Source organism: Helicoverpa armigera, chromosome 3, assembly GCF_030705265.1.
Source record: "Helicoverpa armigera isolate CAAS_96S chromosome 3, ASM3070526v1, whole genome shotgun sequence".
Taxonomy (NCBI): Eukaryota; Metazoa; Arthropoda; class Insecta; order Lepidoptera; family Noctuidae; genus Helicoverpa; species Helicoverpa armigera.
In genome coordinates, this window is record NC_087122.1 from 7,822,146 (window position 1) to 7,847,421 (window position 25,276).

Sequence of the window (25,276 nt, forward strand, 5' to 3'; positions counted from 1 at the left end):
AAGCCAAAAGTAAGGGCATATAATCTCAGAATATCATATAATCTCGAAATTTTTATCGGACTTAAACTAAATATTACTTAAAATTTAGCCCAAACGTACGTATCTTTTTGTTTGTTGACAAATGCAAAAATAAGGGCATATAGTTTCTGAATACGCGAGCGAAGCGAGCGTGAAATTTTTATCGGACTTAAACCAAATATTACGTAAAATTTAGCCCAAACGTACTTAACTTTTTGTTTCTTGACAAATAGAAAAATAATATAGTTTTTGAGTACGCGAGCGAAGCGAGCGCGAAATTTTAATAATTTTTTAAGACTCAAAACCAAAAACTACGTAAAATATTGCCCAAATATACATTTTCATGATTGGGGGGACTAGGTACGACACACCCGATTTACGTCCATAAGAAAACCCCCGCTCGCATAGATAAGTCGATAAAAATAAAGTTAGATAACGTATAGCAACGTCGCGCAGCTAAGCTTCGCGGACCACTTGGAATGCCTCCAGGGACCACCAGTGGTCCGCGGACCACCGGTTAAGAACCACTGTGCTAAACGATCGTACTATTGTACAAGTCGTACATGGCTGGGCAAGCAAAATAGCGAGCGCGGTTTTTACGCTAGGATAAAATTGCATTTCCGAAATTTTGATCACATCTCAACTCGAGCATGCATTTTGTTTTGATCGCGCTCTTTTCAAAGTCGACAATTTTTTTTGTGCAATAACTTACGGATACCTAGTACATATGATTGTTGATGTTGTTAGTTAGTAAAAAAAACATTGTTTAATCAGACACCTTATAGGTCAGAGCCAGGGCCCGGGGTGGGGCAAGTGCCCCAGCTTGCCCCAGTGTGGCTACGCCCATGATTACTATTCATGGACGGTGAAGTCATTGAAACAGGCGCAGGCCTGCCGGGTGCCAGCAGCTTGAGCGTCAGGTAAGTACATCTACAACGAGAATTTTTTATTCCTATTCTTGGTACTTACTAAATTGAATACTTTGTATACATCCGAAGTATTCTGTGTTTACATAATGACTACTTTAATGTTTCAGGCGTAAGCGTCTGCGTAGCCCTCGTGTTACACCCGCTCAAATTGATGCACTACTATCAATATTAGAAGCGCGTCCATATTTGCACACGCGGAAATTTACCGGCTTGCAGGGCCGGGAAAATTTCGAAACGGGCTGGAGGGAGGTTGCCGAGGAGCTCAATAATCTCCCTAACGGGTCTAGAAAGACACCAGAGCAGTGGATGACGGTAAGTCTTTTTCAAAGATTGAATTGGTTTTAATTATAAGCATGTACATGCCACGTCAGTTTTTTTTTATTATTTACTTGAGTTAATTATTCTAATTGTAGGTTTGGAGAGACTTAAAAGCCGCGCTTGCAGTAAGGCGGCAAAATTAAAAAGAACAAAACGTACCGGCAACCGAGGCGTCAGCACTGCTCCCTGACCGAGGCCGAGAGCCGGATAATTTCAATAGTTGGGGCAGATTATTCCTTTGGGACAGACTGCCCGGACGCTATGCCAGAGGAAGATGTAAGTTGTGATTATTGTATTCAATACAATTTAATATTCTCAATCTTTGAATGTTGATAACACTAAAAATACTTTTATTGTTATTTACAGTTATTACAACATGAGATGGAGGCTGGGGTGGTAATCTCTGAGGTTCTCACCTTACCTCATTCTCAGGGTAAGTTTTAAATTAATAGGTACTCAATTCAAAATATAATTATTTTAATTTTAATGTTACTATTTATTTTATTACAGCTAGAGATTTTGTGGAATTGTTACCGACTGAAACAAGTAAGTTGGAGTTTTTAGTAACTAGTTGGTTACTGCTATAATATATTTTATTATGTGTATACATCTGTACACTAATGTTACCAAAATATTAATTAACAAAATATTTTAGCAATCAATGACAGCAGAGCAACGGCTGGTTCTTCACCACCACCCATCCAAGAACAAGTGCAAGATGCCCCTCAGTCGCCAGTACTACAAATGAGTAAGTTGCAGTTATTTTGCTCACCTATGTTTATTTTCATTGATTTTTATTTAATGTGTTATAATTGATAATTCCAGCAGTACGTGGCAGAAGGACAGAAACTGTTGCATCATCAACACCACCACTGCGACAGAGACCCAGAAGAAAGAGGAGTAAGCTTAAATTTTATTTATAATAAAACATTAGTTCTGCAGGTGGGTCAGCCAATAATTCCTACAATACCAATAATTTTGGGTATTTTCAGATCTGAATCCTCGCCAAAGTGTTTCTGAGCAATATAGTGCAGCTCGACGAGAATTTCTAGCAGTTGCAGAAGCAAATGCTGCTACAATGAAGGTGTGTTATAGTGTAAATTTCCTCTTAATTATTATACACACTAGCATGCTAGAGAACATTAAGACACATTCAGTAAATCCAACGTTTTTTAGATGCTGGCAACTGCTGCTCAAGCGCAAGCAGATGCTGCCAAGATGCAGGCTGAGGCAGCCAAGGTACAAGCCGAGGCGACGCTGCAATTGGTAAAAGTCGGAAACAAAATAGCTGACGCAATAAATAATTACATAAATAAAAATAATAAATGATATAAAATGTTTTTATTTGAAACAGTACATAAATGAAAAAAGTATAATAATTATGTGAAACTAGTGTTAATTAGCCTTCTTCTTATGCGCTCTGCAACAGCTCGCCCAGAACCTGCATAACAAAAATAAAATGTATTGGTGTTAGGTATACATACATAGTAAAATAAAAAATCAGTTCATAAGTTACCTGTAACTTCTAACATATCATCATGGAATCTACTATTATCCACCAGCTGCATGGATGTGGTGGACTCTGGTTCCGGTAATTTATATGTTATCCGCATATTGTGGAGCACTGCACATGCGTTAATTATTAGGCCAGCCATATAGGGTTCGTACATTAACTGGCGTTGGTGTGATAGACATCTAAACACAGATTTTAGCACACCGAAGCATCTTTCTATGATGTTCCTAGCTGAGCAGTGTGCTTCGGTATATTTATATTCCGGTGTGCCAGGCTGTTGATGTTTTATGGGAGTCATTAACCACGGTTCCAGAGGATATCCATCATCACCTAAAAGATTAAAAATACAAAGTAATTTCAGAAGTCGAATGGGCAACCTCTTCGAGGCAGATTTATAATGTTCATTTATTTACCAAGCAGCCAAGCACGGCGGTCCCCATTTTCAAAATGTCGCTTCATTGTTGAGCGCACCGGTGAATTTGCCCATATGTGAGCATCATGTCTCGCTCCTGGCCATCGAGCATTAATATTTAAAATAATAAGATCAGGGTCACACACCTGTAATATATTAAATATGTAAGTACATATTTTTCAAACAATATTTTTAGATATTATAGAACTGAAGGTCAACTTACAGCTTGCACATTTAATGAATGGCCCTCATGGTGACCACTCACATAAGACTCCTCATTGGTCTTAGGAGCTAAAATTTTTATATGGGTGCAATCAATGGCTCCAATTACCCCTGGGAATGGCTGTGGGGCATTTCTAAATTTCTGTTTTGCCGCATGGCGTTCTCCTTGAGTCATTGGAAATTTAATATATTTTCTTAAAAGTTTTCATTTATTGCCGAAGTTACAGCCCGGATGACTCGGCTAACAGATTTTTGGCTCATGCTACAACCCCACTGCAAGCCAACAGGTTGTTGGTAGCACCCACATGCGTAAAATCGGAGTGCCGTCAGTATCTAATAAGAAGAAAATTTAAAAAAAGTTCAACCTTAGTTATAAGAAAAATATATTATAGAAATATTATTTATGCACGGTAGGTCGCAAAGACACTTACTTGGGACTCCACAGAAAGTCCGTAAGGCCGTCGTCTTTGGAGAGATGGACGCAGTTCACTTAGTAGCCTGTGAAACATTTCCTTTGAAATTCTATACATTTGAAGAAATTGGCCATCCTCCAAATCCAAGGGATTTTCATCGTTTCGCTTGTTTCGTGCTATTTGTCGACCCATAAGCACATCGCGTCTGTGCTCGAGCACAACTAAGTCCCATGCTAAATATTCAGAAGCCATTATTTATTAAATTACTATTTATTTAATATTTTCTGACGTAAAATAAACAAATATAGGAACGATATCGATAGTAGCTATCACTTAGCGGGCTGTCAAAAACTGTCGCAAGGAAATTCTATGACATAACGATAAATCGTTATCTTACCGAAAATATTCGGTAACTTTGCGATGACACTCGATAGTTTTGGCAGTAGAGACTACCAAAAATCGTTACGATCGGATCGTTAGGACTTATCGACCGAATTTTGTCGTTAAGCGATCGCTATCTTTGTCGAGACTGCAGGCCCTGATAAAACAATGAAGTCTTGCTGTGTGAGATAGATTTAAATGGATCAGTAAAAGAGCAAATTATCGGGAAACAATCGTGGAGTGATGTAGTGTCGGTGACCAGCGGCGGCCCTAGCCATTGCGAGGCTACGTGCGGCAGGTCTATGCGAGGCCCTTTGTCCTACGTGAAAAGTCTGTTGTGAGCTAGGAGTTATTTTCTTGTTAATAAAAGGAGTTACAAGCGACGCTACCTTCTAGGTTCGGCTAAAAAAGGATGAAAAGAATAAAATAAGTGGAAAATAAAGCACCCGCGAGCGTAGCGAGCTCAAAATTTTTGAGCTTTGGGTCACTAAAGCACCTAAACTTGTATATTAAAGAACGGTGCAAGGTGAAGTCGCAAGCGCAGCGAGCGCGAAAATTTTTGAGTTTTGTTAGAATGATCGGTCCTGACAAGCGAACAGCCGCGAGCGTAGCGAGCGCGAAAATTTTTGAGTTTTGGGACATAAAAGTACTCTAATCATGTTAGAATGAACGGTACTGACAAGCGAACAGCCGCGAGCGTAGCGAGCGCGAAAATTTTTGAATTTTGGGACATAAAAGTACTCTAATCATGTTAGAATGAACGGTACTGACAAGCGTACAGCCGCGAGCGTAGCGAGCGCGAAAATTTTTGAGTTTTGGGACATAAAAGTACTCTAATCATGTTAGAATGAACGGTACTGACAAGTGAACAGCCGCGAGCGCAGCGAGCGCGAATTTTTTTAAATTGTTTGTTTAAGGACTCTCAAATTAAACTCGGAATTAAGCACAAATAAAAAGAATCCGTGACTGGATCGAGAGCCAGTTGTTTTTGTTACGTTGGTGTTCCAATTTTTTTGTTAAATTGAGAACTCAAAAAGTAAACGCAGAATGAATAAGAAACAAATAAAGAAAAATATTTTTTTTCTTGGACCAGATATATATGTATTTTTTCATTATATTTTTTTTATATTAGTGTGGGTTGTAGCGCGAGGCCCCCCCAAGCGCGAGGCCCTGTGCGAAGGCACAGTTCGCACACCCCTAGGGCCGCCACTGTCGGTGACTCACGAGTCTGCCACTGACTCATGGACGGCGCTAACAGATATTCTGGGAATAGCAAATAGCCTTGACAATCGCAAGTAGATTGTTCACCGGCCCCTGTCTCCACAATGCGATGCTTGAACCGACCACCATATGAATATACTCTAATTTTGCATAGCCAAGTTAGACTTGACAGTACTCGATGAATAATTGGAAATAAATTCCAAGACACTGTTTGGGTTGTGTTTAGGTGTTAAGTACCAGTTTGAGCTGGCCTAATATGCAAAATACTAACCTTAATTATAGGGTCTGGTGAATAGGTACTGCTGGCACAAGTAGATATTAACTCATTCAAGTGGCTTTGAACAACAACGTTAAACACTAATAAGGTATGTAAACAAACATCTCTTACATCTAAGATTGATATTATTGGCCACTTTAATAAATCTTATAGGATATCTTATTTCAAAAGACATAAATCTGGTCCATTGTACGTGTCACGGCCAATCTCAGATATAACCACGAAAATTTAGCGAATAGTGCGGGTCACAATCGGGATCGGTATCGTATCGCTACTAGCGGGGATCGAATGCGTCAGTTGTTCGATTCCATCGAATAAAGATAAATGGGTCTGTGAGTGCGGGCTAGGAGGGTGTGGGGAACATGAGGGTGCAGGGGCACGGGAGCACGGGGCCATAGGGCTAATTGGCTGTCAGCTATGAGTCCGGTTGTACACGGCTCTCATTGCGCGCTGAGTGGCACAGACGGTTTGCTGACGCCCCAGGCCTGGTGACATGCGCCCGAAACAAAACAATGATGCCTGATTGGATTGGTTAGGATATAGCTCAATTATATATCCTATCTTATTATATGGTAAAACAGGAGCTGACACTTTAGCAGGAATTTGCACCGTGGTAATTAGATTAGCTCTGGAGGTAAATTTTATTAAATACCTGTTTCATCAGTCTCGGAGGTAGCTCCCGCTTATTATTACGCTAGTTGCTGTATTTTTACATAATTTTCAGCTGTGGATAAAAATAGATCGGTGGCTATAAAATTGTGTTCGAAGTTGTATTTAGTATAATAATCTAATTGAAATGCAATAAGTGCCAAAACTGGCGGATGTTACAAGTGATTTAGTGTCACAAGCTGTCACTACGCAGTTGTGACAGAGTTAAAATTGCAAAGTGTGTGTATTGTGGGGTTAGATCCTGCATAAAATATATGTGTACCTACATAAACAAAAAGTTTGAAAACGCGTAGGATACGTGAGCTGAAATGTTAATGGAGACATCGCTCACGGTGACGTTTACTGAGCCGCTGTCCTTAACACTTTTTTCCTCAACTCTTTTAGAGGTTTGTTTTCTACAGCAACTTTAATTAGAATTATGAATAGGTCTGTATCAGCTGAATACAAAACAAGCGTTCTTATGTATATTGTTGCTTGAGAGTTTCAGGTTAACGTGGGCGGTACTTACTTGTTTATTTTCAGGTACGATTATTGTCAAAATATTTAGTAGAGAAATATTATTAATTGGACCGGCGATGTACGACGATACGTTGGTCCAATGAAATAATATTAGAGATGAATTTAGAACGGCGGATGCACGTTGTCGAGCCGCTTGCCCCCCGTGCGCTCGTCTCGGTCAGGTGGAACCTTCATTAGCATTCTAAACTTATTAACGGGACAGTCCGGCTCTTAAACGCGCTCCAAACCAGTATTTGACCAATAAACTTGAACTCACAGCATGTAGGTAACTAGTTACCAAATCCCGTATAATTTGAATAGACAATCTATTAGTACCTAGGTTCAAAATTTTATGTTGTTTGTTTGTTTAATATTTGACCCAAAAAATATAACAGTTCTTTTTATTGTTAATTTCGTAATTGTTTACTATACCAATCTTCAAGGTTCACTGCGTCCATTTGCCAAGGTTTAGTTAACGAATCGCATAGAACGACAAAAACGCTTCTTCGTCGGTTGCTCGCATGACTTGCCAAGGTGGGTTGTATTTATTAAGGCTCCCATTCAAACCGCAGATTTCAATTAAACCATTTACAAGAGTGAATGTTTTGGCCCAATGGAAATTAATGGATTTTGTTTTCGATTTCAAATGTCTCAAATCCTTATTTTTTCGGGACTTTTAATGGGAACACATTTAGCAATTTGCAAAGAGGGAAAAAGGCAATTTCGCATTCACGACCGCAGCAAAACAGAGAGGCTCACATAAATCTGCAGAGACATACAAAGCGAGCGGGGAGCGTCTCCGAACAAAGTAATGAACTAATTACATTAGTCTAGGGATGGTCGCAAGAGATGCGCCTGAAATGGCTAAACCGACCGACTATTAGCCGCGTGACGCTCTGAGAATAATGATGATGGCGCTCTAACAATCACTTCGAATTACACAAAAAACTAACAACACTGCATTAAACATTGAGTAGAGGCAATATGGAAGTGGTTTGGGTCCTTCTTGTTCTACTTGAAATTTCAATGAAGGAAAACTAAAGGCTGCATTTTCCGAACAGCAAACGGGTGTAAATTAATGACATAATTACTCCGCGTTTGTGCATGTTAAGCCACTTTGATAATACATACACAGGAAAACTTTATGTCCAATAAGTTCCTAAAGATGTTAAAGTGTACCTACGGTTTCGTTGTTGCAATTCAGTGATTTTTGACCCCGATTATAACCAATCGTAAAAATTGTATAATTGTCTTGAGTCATTCTGTTATTAACGCGAACCAATTAATTTAAATACACTATTGCGGTTTGAGAATTATCTTCCATCGTATCTAAAGATGATGTCACTTTTATGTAATTAAAATTGACAAGAATGGAAATATGATGATAGATTTTTGGAGTATAATTGCTATCGGTAATTTAACAGTAATTATGTTGAATTTGTGCTTGGTGTCGGTTGGTCTCGGTTCATTGAGTGTGGAACGCTGTCTCCACCGCAAGACGCGGAAGGCATCGTCGGTGTGGGCTCCGTTAGGCTCAGTGGAGGAGTAGACGTTCTTGTGGCTGCAGCCTGTGTGAGACCGCACGCCCGCAACCCTGCCTGTCAAAGGTCTTCAAACGCAATGTTCGCCTATCGCCCCACCGCATTACAGAACATTAAATCGAGATAAAAAGCATAACACTCGTTATGACAAAAACTTCCAAATATGAATTACAAAATGTATTAGTTTTTGTTCGCTGATAAGCATGATATCAATCCCAATTCGGCTGGAATGTTTTTAGGTTTTCGATTAGGAAACTTTTTGTTGCATCCCGGATTTTGGATTAGAGTCCGGCTTTTGGTTACTTTTTAAAATTAACCAAGGAAACATTTCATTACTTTTCCATTGGTGGTTGTTGTAACTGTATTAAAGTTTAAGTTCTTATTATTTCATTGGAAGCTAAAGTTATATTATTGCGATCCCTGATGAGCATGCAGAGCGTAGTTATTGCAGCATTATCCTCGCATCTAGATCGCACGTTGCAGCAGTCTATGGGGACCGAGAAGGTCAATGTTCAGCTATGAACGTGCATGGAATGGTGCGTGTCTATGTGCAAATATTTATGATCATACATCAGACTGACTACATTAACAAGTATCGAAGGTACCATCGCCATCAGGATATTACGAGGTACGACTAAAAAGTCATGCCAATTTAAATGTTGAAGGCTGGTAACAGATAATCGCAATTAATTAATAGTTTTTTTTTCTGACATTACGTGTTTCCAAAGATAATAATCGTTCGCTTTTATTATGTCTTCATTAATGTGATATTTAATTAAGGAAACTTGGTTGTTAATACATCGCTTTAATAGATAAGTTATCCGTCTTCGTATTCCAAACTAGTTTCAGTTTTATTATTCGCAGTGTTTCTCCAATTATCAATTAGACATTCGTGGATTTTTTGCAGAATCCCATAACATTTTTTAGGGTCTAACCTTGGAAAATCATTTTTAGATCTGAACGGAATAATAATGTTGAATAAATTATGTTTAATGGCGAGTGGGTTTGTTTTTTACCGGAGACCGGTCGCGTTGAGTGTTCTTTTTTGTACGTAATCAATTTTAGATTTGGAGTGTAGTCGTGACCTGAGCGCGTGAGGCTCACAGGCTTCCGCAGGGTTCGGCCAAACGGTGACGCCGTATCCACGCCAGTTAGACACAATGGAGGCGTTAACTGAACATGGTTTTAAATATTAAAAAGTAGGCTTAAACTTAGGCGAGTGAACATGTAAACATATTGGATTAAAGTTAAGCATATATTCAAATAGAGATGGGTAGAAAGATATTCTTTAGACAATTATAGGCATGTAGCTACACGGTGGTGGGTGGATGGGGTAATCAATTATGATTAAGTTTTATAAGTGAACTTTAAATTTCCTTCACAGTTATATTAGGTATATGTGTCCATCCTGGCAGTGTTCATGTACACAAGTTAAACAGTTTTTATCTGCAGAGGAATGTAGAAGCTTTTAACCCGGATACTTGAAGCTCCCTTAGGATGTGAATGAAGCCACGTGCAACAACTAGTAATTAGTATACGCCAGCATGAGGTAGTAAGAACGTCGACTTCCTGCCCCACCCACTGCGCTCCGTTTTAATAGAGTTATTATTATTCATCCACAATTAACTAAGCGAAAAAGGTTTGCTTCACTTTTAGCACTTAATACACGAAACGTTTCTAGATTGTAATTTGCATACAAAGAAAGGGAGTACAAAACCGAGGCGCCGCTATTTATAACAAAAACGTTCCAAAAGCGGCGACGCGGGAAGAAAATTTCAGCTAGAATATCCAGTTGAGTAAAGTCCCGGACAAATTGTCGCCGTGGCTTTTGCGGACTGCAGAGGATCTGTGAGGATTGTTATTGATGTGAGGAGCGTCGCCGGAGCCGCGCTATCTGATAGTCTTCATTACGAGCGATCATGCGTGCCGGATACACAGCGGAAAACCGGAAAAATCGTGAAATATAGCCGCGGACGTCACACTTAACGCGTATGAATTGCCACAAATCCTCGTCTATTACATTTCATCCCGAAATACCTTAACTGCGTAACCGCATCGAAGCGTGAATCAAAGCACAGATATTTCCTGTTGTTTTGAGAATCGATAAAGTTAAGAATGGATTCGCCGAATTTACGTTTACGATTGTTATAAAAATAAAGAAGAAATTGCTAATACCCGTACGATATGTTCTGTTATGTAAGTTGTTGAGTATGAATGTTTTGATGCACTACGTTTTAGTCGTGGTGTTATTTAACGATATTTGTGTAAGAGCTAACTGCGTGGATCGTGAGCTCTCTTGCGTGGCTAACGACGCGTCGTATAGGTAATAAAGTTTAAAGAAATTCATGGACTATTATATGAAAAGTAGGACGAACATATTGGAATTGAGTAATTGACGTACAAACCAAGCTTATAGAATGCTATAAATAACAATATATAATATCAGTATGTATCATATTAATTCGTATATAAATATGTACAGTCAACACTATGGGTATTATGTCTTCTTGCGTGTATTGCTCAAGGAGCTTATACAGACTACCCTTCGCCTACCTGTTATAAGGCGATTATAACAAATGGATTGGGAGTACCCAAATATTAATAACTTGCTACTGCGAAAATGTATGAATATGTTTTTTCCAATATGTATGTCTCAGCTGTTTTAATAATGTTTGGCAAAGATTGATATAGTGCCTAGTTATAAAAATCTTTTGAGCGACAGCCGAGTTAAAATCTTCGCTTAAATCGTATAAATTTCAAGTTGTATGTATTCAGCGAGTATAATAAATTACCTTTTTACGTAGTGCGTATTTGTTACGATCAAATCCCAGTTGGTACATTTTTCAGTACGTACCTAATAAATTGTGTCTATACGAAGCATGAATGCCTAACAGGCCTGAATGATTAATATATTTTGTGCTCGTCATAGTAATAAGAAGCTAAAATATTATCCTTCACTTGAAAAATTGCTCATAATATACGAATGATGAGGTGTTTGGATTTAGTAGACATAACTATACTTTGTTTATTTAAATGGTAAAACGAACGGTTTTCTTTAATAATAAAGTTTATGTTAGTGAAGTGTCACGTGCGTCTACGCATTATGTGTGTAAACCGGCTTGACACGCATGCGTTTACCGTTGCACTGTTTGGACCTGACGGCCATATTGAATTGCAGAAGAAGCTTTGAATAAAAAACAATAGTGTAGTCAGGGACAACCGTTACTCTGAGTTTTAGTTTACAGTTGATTAGCTTTGCTGGTTAGGTAACGCCATAAAGTAAATAACCACTAGAGAGCGCACTCGCCAATTTCTTCTAAGAACACGACTCACCACTGCGGGCGGGGGGACGCGGCATAATCCGCGGCTACTATTGGTCAGTTCACGGTCGCTACTAAAGGATCGTACTGATCGTAGCCTTATAGTACGCGCAAAATCACTAACTTTTGGCGAGCGTCGGGGCACTGTATGCGCAGTCAAGTGGTTTTATAGTCTTTGGGTAACGCGAACGAGCCTATGGCCTATGTTAGCCAGTGATTTTATGTATCATTTTGTAACTCGGGCAAGTCCCTTTGAATTTGAAGTAGCTATTCTTTGGGTACTTAGTTGATATACCTATGAGCCCATAGTTCAGGTTTATTAATTTTGTTATACAATTCGTTTTATACATGACATTGTGATTGTACGAAAAAAAAACAGAGTTATTTACATAACAATAATTTTTCATAATGAAGTTTTACTGTAAGCGAATACGCAATTTACGTTAAAATTTAACTACATTATAATAATTTTAATACGAAGTAAGAAGGGTAGAAATGCGTTATAATGTGGTTACCCAGTATCATCGGTTTTTGTTATTATTTCTGGGTATTCCGTATAAAACCATAAACTCAGACCTCAATGTACGTTATTTGAGTAAATGTATTGTGGACTTTTCAATGAGTTTAATAATTGTTGGGTTTTATGTTGCTAAATGGTAGGATATAATGAACGTATTTCGAGTGATAACGAGCGATACTAAGTTATCTGTAAAAATATATCTATTCATTTTATAAATTGTTATGATTTTACGACTACGAAAAGGGCGTAGCAACGCTCGTAGTAGCGTCTGTTTTCCGTAGCCTATGATAATAATGCAAATAGAGGAAAATCAGGGAGCCGCGTTTATTCTGTCCCAATCCGGAATAACTATTCTCGGCGCAGAATATAATCCATATTCAATTCATAATCGGAATATATTATATGTCGGCGGGATGCGCATAGGAGCGAGTGCGGCGCAACGAGCCACATTCTTCGTTCGACAAACGAGCGACTGTGGGCCCTCAATTATTCCGCCAGCATTGTCCCGGAATGTCTAATTTGCTCACGTAATTTTGGTCGGAATTTGTCCCCGGCCGACGGATGCTGGGAACTATTTTTATTGCTTGTTTCCTATTTTCTGTACTCCATCGGGAACAATATAACTTGAAGCTCGCGAACTCTAACCAACTTGTCTCTGAACAAGTGTATTGTGAATTGCACGTCGCCGACTCCTGCACGCGTCCGTGACGACGTTAAATATGTTTTCTTTAACTTTGTTGTTTGGGCCCCGTGAGAAACATTCCGCGTAGTACGGAGGTATAACCTGCTGTACACTTTGTTCATAGAGACCTATTGTGTTTCAGCGTATTGTAGGTGTCTTTATTCATGTGGAATACTTGTATGTAATGCTATTAATTCCAGCGGCACTGACTCGTTATACACCCGTAACGTATGTGGAGCAATAACTTACCTTCTGTATCTTAGTATTTGTACTCGAGACTACTCGCATATTTATTAGAATTCGAGTTTATTACTTGTGGATCTATTCACATAAATATTCAGCTCTGTAAAGTAATCCTTTAATGACTTTTACAACTTCGCGGAACATTAAACTCTTTCGCATAATCTTTTCCTTTTTTACAGCCAGAGATTAAATTACTTTTATATTCATGATCATTGATCATTTGCCTCCAAGTTCAAATAGGGTTTCTATATTTATTAAATGAACTTTATTACTCGCTGAAAATAAAACTTCAAAGATGTAATAAAGTCGGGTCAAACAATATGCAATAAAAGTGTAAAGTATGAAGTTCAAAGTGATAGATGTAATTGAAAACGTTAGCTATAGGTATGATGTTAACAGTGTATATAGAGATAAGTGATTTTGGAATGATGCCAGGACGTGGCCCGTGGAGCCCCACTCCATTTGCTCTTTACATAACTCAGTATTCAAGGGATCATTAATCTTCCTAGTTCCACGCCAGGCCGAGTTTAATTTTAATAAACGGCTTTAGCCATACTACGGTATTAATTTACATGCCTTAATGAATGGAACCTGTTATTTGGATTGTTACGATTTTAATTGTGATACCGAGCAATCAAAAATGTATTAGTAAATTGTTGTTATTGCGCAATGTAAAATAACTATTCCGGCAAGAAGATTGGATAGCTGTAGTTAGTTACTAAATAAATGAGGAACAGATTTGAAAGTTAATATTTAATACTTTAACTACTTCTGCTCTTCCTTTGCTCTTCAAGGAATCATATAGTAGTTCCTTGTCAAATAGTTTGTTCCTTCTTTAGGTTCTAATAATCGTAAATGAGCTCATAACTCAAGAGAAAGCAGTGCGCTCGTAATTCTGTTAGTAGTCGCTGATGTGGCACGTAATACAAGATTTTAGAAGCTCTGTAGCCCCTAGGGAATGACCCTTGAATGTTCGGATTCGTCCTTCATCAGACCCACGCTGGGTATTTTATAGCTCGGGGTCAAAATTGTACTAGAACACAGGTGTGTGATTTTGTTATGTCAGACGTTAGGACGGTTAAGCGAACCCCGTTTTAGTTCATGCACGAAAACAAACATAATTTCAGAACATGTCGCGTTTAGATAACTTATTGATAATAAGACTTGTTGGTTGGTTATATGAAACAAATAAACTCAGTAATTACATGTTTTAACGCGTAAAAAGTTGTTCATAATTGGTTTTGTGCACCAGCCATGAATTAGGAGAGCAATAAATGTCAAAGTAAAAAAAGCCCAATGAACCCAAAATTGTGAATTACATTTTTGAGCGTGTGGTTCCGCGAGTACGCCGTATAATAACAACGAAACATTCGGACAACAAGCGAGTTGTTCGTTCGAGGCGTAGCCATGAAATGTGTGATTTACCCGTCTTCTGGGAAATACCTTGGAGCGGCCGTCGTTGCCGATGCGGGTGTAATACCTTAATTCGACTAATCTCGTTTTCGACTGGAGCCCTGCGGTCGGCCGGCTTCGCGCCTGATCCTCACTCAAACGCGATTCACTAACGTCTTGTTAGATCACCGCTGTCAGTTCCTCCTTATTAATCAAGCTTTTACTTACATGTCTTGAAGTGGGAATTTGTAGCAAGAGCTATGGAACTATCCAGATTATATAGTCAAGTCAGAGAGTGGCTGCAAAAAACATCTATTACAGTCAGACTTTTATAAACACCTTAGTTCTAAATAAACGGCTACTGTTATTTTTTGTAGACAATAAATTGTGTTAACGTGTATACCTACAAGTATAAATGAACCGGTGCACCATGTCCAGAAGCACAGCAGGTATCGCGGTTGTGTGCGGACAGCTTTTTTATCGCGAGTTTACATCGACATGCAAATCTCCATCACGACACTCGCCTGCCGTACTTCTAAAAGTAGTTTCAAGAAAAACTGACTTACAAAGTGAGCAGTGTAGGTAATATTCCATGTTTCTGCAAAAAACTAGGTAACTAGTTAGCTTGTGCAATGAATAAATTGTATCTAAAGATTTTTATCTCAAAAAGTAGCTTTTCACGAATTCTGCCTGGAATGTAAAGCGGAATATCTCCAGACCTAATCTTTTATACAAAGAGACTCTGACAAAGAGCAATTAGGAAGCTTTGTAAATAGCTTCACTGAGGTTTTATTATTATATTTCGTGAATAAACTAGCATTGACTCATTTGAGAGTAGCGCAGACCGGCACCGTACTTTCTCTGGCGCCGTCCGTAGTGGCGTCTCCTTATACGGAACAGGTAAGTGAAGTCTATAGAACAACAGACCAAGCTATAGTTTAATGACACTCATTATGTACCAAAGCAAACAACGCGGTCTTTCCTATTTCATCAAATAGTAACTCTACGCGGGAATACGACGTACAAATAAGGCCGTGGCTGTATTGAACTATTGATGGTTCGTTCTGCATCATTACCATATTGACTATGTACGTGCTTCGATTTTTCGCTTCTCTTAGGAATAGTAAAACGAAATGTCTATAGTGTGGTTGCATTGTTCTTTATTGCGGTGCTAACACATTTAACGTCTGTCCATTTCTCACGATAACCATTTCAGTAGGACAGTTTTATTTGTTGTTCTCTGAAAGCCTGATTTAACCATTTGAAATGTTTGCAGAAGCCCACGCGCCGCATAAATGGCTTGTGTAAAAGCCGCCACTCAAAAGTTTAAATGAATCGATTACTTTTTTATTGGGCCAGATGGTTACTGCCAGATCTCGGTTTTATAAGCAGTGGAAACTCTGTTTACATTAATCATTGCTGAAATGAATTTATTTTCATCATCTCAACTGATGTATATCGTTCTAATTTTATTTATTTAGAAAGGGAACATAACTCGGAATATAGATTTCACATACGACGAGGTTTTTTCAAACAAATATTGTGTGTGAGGAAACTCGTTTAGAAAGGTTATCTCTTGCAGAAAATTGCTTTGCATCTCCAAGGAAATATCACGGACAGGAAAACGCTTCCGTTAGTTGTGACTCACTTGAAATAAATCTTCCAAAACTGCTGAAAAAGACTTTAGAATTGTTCAAATGGATGTATTGTTATCCTTTTACAAACACATTACTTTTAGCAAAAAATATGTGATTTCATTATAAATATACAAATAGTACCTATTTATACCTAAATGTAGCTAGCATTAAAGTGCATTAATAGAGAATTATCAGTAGATGATAATCCTGTAATCTGGCTTTTCATTACGCACTTTATCTCTTCCGGATCTCCCCAATTTCGTAATTAAAACATTAAGGCGACGCGATATCATATAAAGTATAATTAAATCAAAAAGCGTCCGGGCCCGAGTGGGTTCTGACGAGTCCATAAACGGGCCTCAGACAGGCCAATTTGGTGCGTGCGGGGATCGAGCAGGGGTGCAAGTCACGCGACGGACAGCCCCAACCAATGCATATTAATACTCGGAATTACATTACCTACCATCATTTATCATTTACAGTAATCATGAAACCGGCCAGTTCTGCTAATTGTTAAAAATACGCGTAGACGTGCCGTCCATTACAATTTTTGTTTTCATGCGAACATTAAGGATTAAATTCTGCCATCTCTTTTTAGATTTGCAGAGCGCATCGTAAAGAGCTATTTTATTTTGGACTATAAAAACAGTAAAACTTGTATTAAAGTGTATTAACGACTCATTATCACTTTATATGTGGATAATAGAACATAGCCATTTAAAACGTTCCTTGCCATTGGTCGTGCACATCAATTATGGGGTAAAACGTGAGCGAAATGAAAGGGGAGTGCAGGACGAAGCACGGAGAGCCCAGTGAGTCAGCTCGAGCGACCAGACGGCGCCAGGCCCCGCCACGCACTGTCTTGCCCACCCCCTCCTCGCTTTAAAATTGTACTACCGATGCAATAACTCGGCTGAATTATTATTTTCGCCGGCGGAAGTCTATTTAGCATATAAAGGGGTTCATAAATCGGGAGGTGAAATATTTAATTAGGCTCGTTAAACCGGGAATAGTTTCTATCTCTGCATGTTGAATATATTACTCAAACAACTCTTTGTTTTCCAATCAAATATCTATTATGTAGAGATGGGGATACGAATACGACATAAAACAGCGTTTAGAATAGACGCAGAACAAACCCCAATAATGACAGTTTGAATTGTTTGTGCAGCTTTCCATACGGACTAACTACGATTTAAAATATTTTATTTCAGTTTGAGTTTGGAACAAGCAGCAGTCGGGGGCCGAGAGTCGGCTGTGACCGCACTTTGGGATAATGTTACACGATACAGCGGCAGCCATCCCGTGGTTTGGCACTCGACGCAAGACGCAGCCCGTCATACCGGCGCGGCGGCGGGGCTGACGCTGCTCGCTCGAAGCGGCCACTGGGAGCCGGCCATGTCTCAAGCACTAGATAACACTGACGTCTCTAAGGAACATCTCAGTTGTTATTGCAAATATTGTTGCTGTATTGCCTTACTAGAGGTAGATATTCCTAAGAGTAAGTCTTACTTTTCCATTACTTATACTACATACTTTTAGATATCAATGGTACTTTCGAAGTACATTGTTGCAGCATGAAATATTTTGGTACCTTACACTTTTAATCTCTTTGTGTGTTGGCCCATTTTCTGAGATTGTTTTGGTAGGATGACGTCTTCAAACTATTTTACTAGGTAGTTAAGTAAAATATGATCGAGTCTATTAAGAGACAGTCTGGCAGACGCATATTCAGTGCATGCTGGAGCTTTTTATAGCCGAGGCGCGGCAAATAAAACCGAATCAGACGCAGTCCGCGCTACTTGTGTGTAGCGGGTAAACAATAAACTCTTGCTATACATGCTTACAACTTGAAGTCAAGACGGCGGCTTCGACCGCATGGCGAAGTTGTGTTTGTTCAAGCACAACGTTTGTATCGTTCACGAAGCTTTCACTCGGTTCGATGCCCCGCCACCCAGTCCGAGCTAACAGTGAGAAATAGCCGTAGCAGTAGTTTTAGTTCGAAACGATCCAGTTGATGTATTACGCTTATTTACATTTCTGACAGGTTTCACAGCTTTTAAAACAATCAGTCCATAGATTTGTGTTTATGCTTTCTAATTATGAGCACTGACATGAGTATGACAAATTTTTTTCAATTCAATGTGTCTAATGAAGCTTTTTATTTAATGTGTTCATATCTTACAGCCTATCTGAAACTTAGCTATTGATGGAAATTTGTTCAACAGATACTGTTACATGATATGAATGGTCATTGTAAAAAGCACCCATAGTTAGTCACTAAATATAGGCGGAATAAAGAGCGCAGTCAGGCGCCCGAGTCGCTGTCGCGCGCGACGATTTATCGTGCGAGACGTACGCAGCGCGGCGCGGTGACACCGCTCGGCGCTTGCTGCTCCATTTACATTCTACTTGTGTTCGCACGAACCCTGTACTTCACTAGCTAACCAAGTGCCTACAGCTCCTAACAAAAGAACACTTTCAGGCCCTATGCATTGATTATTCTAAGACCGGTAGGTTAATGACATTCACGCACGCCTTTTTGTTACTTTCAAAAAGGAGGGCGCTTAATTGTTTTTTTATGAAAAGCTTTTGTCTCTAGTGCCCTCGGCTCGGCTGTTCCTTGAGTCGGAAAATTAAAGTATTCCAGACTTTCTAAATAACAACAAGCTAAGAGGCGAGCAGGACGATTGTCGTTCCGTTATCATCTACAAGAAAAGTATAGCTTTAATAAGGCAAGACGACCTCCGCCGCCTAATGTAGCTGGGGCCATTACTTGGCTCCCCCTAATGGATATTTACTCTTACAGCAAACATAAAAAGTCACATCTCACAGACAAGTCGATAGTGTGAGGATTAGTAGCCGCCTGGGATATTTATTTAAGCCAAAACATATGAGTTAAAAGTGTCTTTATGTCATAATACACGTCATTAAAATATCGACTTTCAACTTAAACACTTTTGAAGGTTTTGGGTCACTTATCTTCTAAGGATAATCCCAACGGATTCCATAAGTGAAGTAGAACTTTTGATCTACTTATAGTAAAATGTCCTTTCAAATTATGGTCGTAACACACTAACCAACTAGCTTAGTGGGATCTTTTTAACAATTTAAATTAAATGGATGAGAAAGAGCAAACGAAATTCTTATAAGCTTAAAACATTTGTATTCACATTTAGCTAAGCAAGTGGGGTAGAAGCTTTGTATTCTGGTATTAAAGTGAAATGCCAAAGAGACGATGTAAAAGTTCACATTAAAATACACTGGCGACTAAATACTAAATAGTATAGTTGGCGTTGTTTTAGCGAGTTCTAAATCAGGCGCGCGGTAGGCGGGCGGGCGAAGGCGGGCGGCAGACGGCGACCAATTCTGATGCCCTTGAAATTTATAACTGCATAGTTATTCCTGATCTAGAATGTATTTGTTTGACGTAATCGATTCTGTCATAAAACGATATGGCTTTTATACAGCTTTTGTATACGTGCCGAGGTACGTCTGACGCAGGGCACGAAATTAGATTGTGTTGATTTCAAACTTGTACGGCATATATTTTTTCTTTATTTACATTGTTAAATATACATTATTTACCTATAAATGTAATTTCTAATAATATATTTCGTATTCGTATATTGTTTTGGAAATGATTGGTAAGTTTTCTTAGACATTTTGCCATGTTTACATGTTTTACTCCTGATGTTTGGAACGTGTTAGCTGCTCTATACTTGGTCCGTTCATATTTAATAACGAAAATTGTAGTTAGCTTTCACTGCTTAAAAATAACTTCACTTCTCTACTTCGATGAGCTTCTTTCTACTACAGGAAAAAATCTGTCGCCTTCACTTGCTTCGCACGGAAGAATTCGTTGTGGGACCCATCCACGGAAAAAACCGTGTTAAGCGCAACGTGAAGAGGCGATAGAGAGAGACTATATGGTCATGGGATAATTCGCATATACGTAGAACCAAAGCATATTACCATGAAGAGAAAGGAATACCCATGCTTTATGGGTACGTTCAACAATGTTCTGGTAACGTCTGCGGTCTGTTTTCACCTCATTACAGTACATTTACAAAACCGCTAAATCGCTCATTTTGGCTCCTTCATTTTGTCGAAGTTAGAGCTAGAAATCACAGTAACTAGTAAGGTAGGAGATCTGGTTGCGGTTAATTACGGCGACACAGTTGTGGCGGGCCGCTGCCTTGTAACGGTCACGACACCCTTCGGACGGCGCGCTGGCGACGATGCCGGAGCGGGCCGTCGTTGGCGTTCCCTGCCCCCCCTAATCGCGCCGACTAATTGCACATTTAGAAAAACCCCCTTAATGATCCTGCATTACGTAAAGCTTGGCGTGTAACGGGACACCAACTGCTGCCATTAACATTACCCGAGTATTCATAACGTCAGTTGACATCTTGCAACAAATAATAGGTTTACACTGTTATTTCCTTGTGCACATACCTGTTAGTGACGGATATGATTCACTGTTGATTGCAGTAACAGCATGTTATGTCATGTATAAAATAGTTGAATAAACAGTTTTAATTTAATTGTCTTGACCAACAAGTTGGATATTTACATAGAGATGATCATTGAATAATCATAACTAACATAGTCCCTATATACCTAGGTAATACTTAAACCAAATATGTAAACTGTTGCATGTGTAATTGAGGAAGTACCTGGAGTATTCACAAGACCTTCCATTTAATAGAGTCATACTGCAACTTTATCTTACTGGTCAGCAGCTACCTTAGCTTATTTGTACCAGCATCTGCCATTTCTTATCGCATTTTAAATGGAACAAGTCAGGTGTGTGCAGAGTAAAACAGAACCATATAAAAGGTCAGTGGGGGTCAGTGTCCCGGCGATAAGTTTGCAGGTGCCTGCCAGCTGCAAACGCGATAATTAGACACCATTGTACATGATGCACGAATAATTCATATTAAATATTATGTTACTGATAAAAATATGTGTTCGCCTGATAAGTTTGTTTTGTTGTACTTTTGAACTGAATGTATTGTACAGTTTCGTCTATTTACAACTGTATTGCAAACTGAATTTTCAGTAATACCAGCTGTTAACCGAACATTGACCTAAATATCAAGAATCAGGATTTAATTCAGTAATGGTGCCAGGGATTATTTCATTTGCATTTGATGCTTTCAATAAGATTATATCTCAATTCTGCGACCAGAGAAGATCCGTAAAAGAAATATTGAATGAAAGTGCTCTTTTATGTCACACTTCAGCGCCATTACTTAGTGACACTGTAAAGAAAAATTATGAATCCGCACAGTAAGCGTATTATCGATGTATAATTAAGGACGAACAATCGGATTACGGGAAACAAATTAAATTACCTGTTCCTAAGGCGAAGAAAAGACGGCGGTTAAAAACAGATTTTAGCTCGCTTTTGTGTGCAAAATAGATTTTGTGAGGGGTGTTCGCGGTATCTGTAGAGATGAAGATGTATCATTCGTTGATTGCAGTCATTACAATCGTAATGACTTTGATTCATACTTGAAACGTGCTTTATCAATATTTTTAAATGCTTGACTGCAACTCGAAGCTCAGTAATGTGCCCTTTACAAGATATGCAGTAAGTATGGTTATGTCTACTAAACACAAGTATGATAATTTTCCGGTTTATGACTGTATTATTAATCTTACATCTGTATTTCCTCCGTATTCCTCCACTCGGAACGTCATTTGCAGAATAATCTGTAGTGGTACATCGGTACAGCACTCGTCTTAGGTCATCAATCATCTGAGCAACTCGAGTGCTCGAGTGCTTCACAAAACTCGCGATCCTAAGAAAAGTATAACGTTGGTACATAACATGCTAATCCCCGATTTATGGCCCTTCGCGTTATTTACCCCAACATTAATCTATCTTAGCTATAAAATGTTGTTGACAAAGTTTCTTCCCTACTTACAACGTCTTTATTTGAATTTTGTGTGCCTATTGAAAAGACGTTACAATTTCTAAGAAGTATAACAAGATTTGAAATATGTAAAGAAAGATTAATCTCGTTATACAGAAATATTATTTCTGAAACATATAATTGAATTGATAAAAGTGTCTTTCGAAATTAAATACTTTTTATCAATTACCGAAGTTAGAGCACTTTTCGTAGCAAACAAAGGCGTAGCCGGAAAATCTATAACAGCTATGTAATCATAAATTCAATTTTAATTAAAGGGCGTTAAAATGCCAAGCTGTAGGGTTAAAACCGACCTATTGTGTAAATTGACTTACACGCTAGTTGCCTTTTATGTATCAGAATTCAAATATGTAACTAGAATAGCTTTTTATAAGTTCCAAGAATACGACTAGTTTATATAAGTATAGTGTACACACTAAGTGTAAGAGAATATACCTAACATATACAGGGTTACTGGTAAGTAGACCGCATCCTTTCAGGAGGTGATAGTATAGGTCAATACGGACAAATTTGACCCTGGGATACACTGGGCAAAAGTTAACCCGTTTCAAGATAATCGAATTTCAAGATCAGTCGTCTAGGTACGGGAGATTGCCCGTTTTGTAAGGGAAGTTGGGTCCCAGTGAAAAATGTTTGTGCCCTGAAGATTTTTATTTTAACTAATAGGAAAAACATTGCATTTTCATAATCAGAAACCTTTTTTCATTTATTCACCCTGGTTCAAGAGATATCATTATTTTTCTGTTTTAAGAATATAGGTTATAATTAGAAATTGACATGGACTATAGATCACTATGAGCATAGAAATATGTACTGTAAATAGCAGTACCATGGAATTATGTCTCTATTTATGCATAAAGTAATGGAATTGTTATTATGTGTTTCCCGCGGTTACACCCGCGTCCCCGGGAACACCTTTCCATACCCGGATAAATTATAGCCTACCTAATCAAATCTTTCCTCTTTATAATATTAGTATAGACTCATAATTACCGTTATTGATAGTTATTATTATTTTAGTAATAGCAAGGGAAATAAAAAAAAAACAAAACATGAATAAACTATTTATTCTTCATAAAATATTTCGTCCAAAGATTGAGCTGGAGCACTCACATTGTTGAAGCGGCCCCAGCTTAAATACCACAATACTGTCATAGTATGAGCACAACACCCTACCGTACGGTTACCCACTAGACAGTTACAATAGTAAGCAATGATACTTTCTAAAGAATTTGCCCGATCTTCATCTCTACTTATCAACAAATAAGAGTAATATGTTTTATGGCTCACATGGCGGGACTTAATTCTAGTCCTAATTAAATAATTATTTTGACCCAATATTAAGGGCAAATCCTCTTCCAAGACATCATTGCTTACTTCAACATTATAAGTACCATTACTTCTTATGTGCTCCCCATAATAGGATCTAGCCTGTTTTAATTGGTAAGATCCCAATGCAAATCTTCTTAAATCATCTAAAGTTAATCTTGGAAAATGATCTAAATGGGGAGCATTGCTGTCTATGTTTTGGAAAACCGTACGTCTCCTATTGATGTTATCCCTTCGAATAAATTCCCCCAAATAATTACTACTGTTTAATCTCGCCTGAGCAATTTGCACATACTCTGCAGCGTCAGGTCTATCTTCAATTGTTGGGTGGAATTTATTCAAAAGGGCACAAACAATTTTAAAATCATCCATAAGGTGTGTTGATGCTCTGTTAAAATATTCTTGTCGAAACAGTTTGTAGTCTCTTTTGATGCGACCATTTACAATTTCAACTACCCATCTACACATAGTCACACACCTAGACTTGTTTGCTTGGTCAGTGGTCAATTGAAATTCACCTTCCAATAATGACTCAGGCATGTATGTTTTATAATTATAGCTTTGGAGTTCAGGGATCACGTCTCTAAATCCCTATCCAATATAAAGACATCCCCTGTCTAAAAATGAGCGCATTGGACCACTTTCATTACGAAATAGATCACTCATGATTGTCGAGTCATTTTTTGTTGCTTCATATGGTCCAATGCACTCTAAAATATATCCATCACAACATGTGATTAAAAGGGTTTAACCAAATTATTATATTTGTGTAGACTATATGTCTGTTTCTGATATTTGTAGTTACTACTACTCTGTACATAAACATATGTACCATCACATATGACAATAGCAGGTTTAGAATCTGGAGCCATGCTACTGTCTCCGAATAGACCTTCAGGAATAGTCCTGTTACGTGAGGCCACATTTTGTATATTAGTGTGATTAACTCCCAAATGCATTGGTACAAAATGTTCTTTTAAACATTCCCTAACAATGTTCATTTTTTTCTAATGTAGATCGTGGCAATTGAAAAGAGTTGCCAGTCTTTGGTTGCTGTCCCCTGTCCTAAGTTTAACAAGAAATGTGCTTAATGCAAGGCTAGGATTTCTAACCTTATTATGTAAAGTAGGAAGGCTATTTAATATTTCATTAAACTGCATCTCTGTAAGTCCCAGCCAATAATGGCGTAAATGTGCATCCATTGCTGCAATATTATTAAAATCTAAACTTCTTTGAGAAGCTCTTTCCAGTATGGAAAATATATCATCAACTTGAAAGCTAGTAAAGTCATTTAGGTTGGTAGTCAGTTCATCCCACTGATTGCTATATAAATGGTGATGACAGATTCTAGCATTTAAAGGTATATATATATTGTACTGCAATAACAACAGTTCCTTTATAGTCATAGGTACTAAAAGACGTTCATCATTATCACAGCCTACAAACATACAGTGACGAGAAGCTGCAGCAACTCGTTTATACTTTTGTGAGTTAATCTTAGATTGAACTCGTAATGCTTGTTGTGGTTGAGATGTTGGAGCTGGCATTGGAGGTGGTTCAGGTATCTCGGGTCTTCTAATGAAGATAGAGCTGCATCCATGACCCTTGCAGGTCTGTTTGAATCTTGAACCTCCAAACGTCTCGTCTCGAGTTGCTGCTAACCAGCAAGGAATGCACACTTTTTGTAAATGTGGAACCTAAAATGAAATAGTTGGTATTAGTGAATATCAGAATAGGTACCAAACCCTATATTGTTATTGTGCAAGCATATGAATAAAAATAGCATCAATTAGAAA

The 25,276-nt window shown here is 38.4% G+C and overlaps 4 protein-coding genes across 5 annotated transcripts in view; 2 read left to right on the plus strand and 2 right to left on the minus strand.

Moving 5' to 3' along the window:
* The window catches only part of LOC110375133 (semaphorin-1A), an 89,170-nt gene that overhangs the window by 38,157 nt on the left and 25,737 nt on the right, over window positions 1-25,276 (minus strand). The gene's annotated exons all lie outside the window — the stretch shown is intronic.
* LOC135119313 (uncharacterized) lies at window positions 870-1,408 on the plus strand. Its single transcript, XM_064043588.1, has 3 exons — window positions 870-938; window positions 1,055-1,259; window positions 1,361-1,408. The coding sequence occupies exons 1-3, from the start codon at window positions 877-879 to the stop codon at window positions 1,406-1,408; spliced, it is 315 nt and encodes a 104-aa protein (XP_063899658.1). The 5' UTR covers window positions 870-876.
* LOC135119315 (uncharacterized) lies at window positions 1,426-2,601 on the plus strand. Its single transcript, XM_064043591.1, has 7 exons — window positions 1,426-1,541; window positions 1,632-1,698; window positions 1,776-1,811; window positions 1,921-2,013; window positions 2,091-2,165; window positions 2,258-2,349; window positions 2,442-2,601. Exons 1-7 carry the CDS (start codon window positions 1,527-1,529, stop codon window positions 2,592-2,594), a joined length of 531 nt encoding a protein of 176 aa, XP_063899661.1. The 5' UTR covers window positions 1,426-1,526; the 3' UTR covers window positions 2,595-2,601.
* On the minus strand, window positions 2,592-4,364 carry LOC135119314 (putative nuclease HARBI1). The gene is made up of 5 exons (XM_064043589.1): window positions 3,844-4,364; window positions 3,414-3,745; window positions 3,192-3,336; window positions 2,782-3,108; window positions 2,592-2,706 (listed from the first exon to the last, which is right to left on the minus strand). Exons 2-5 carry the CDS (start codon window positions 3,585-3,587, stop codon window positions 2,645-2,647), a joined length of 708 nt encoding a protein of 235 aa, XP_063899659.1. The 5' UTR covers window positions 3,588-3,745; window positions 3,844-4,364; the 3' UTR covers window positions 2,592-2,644.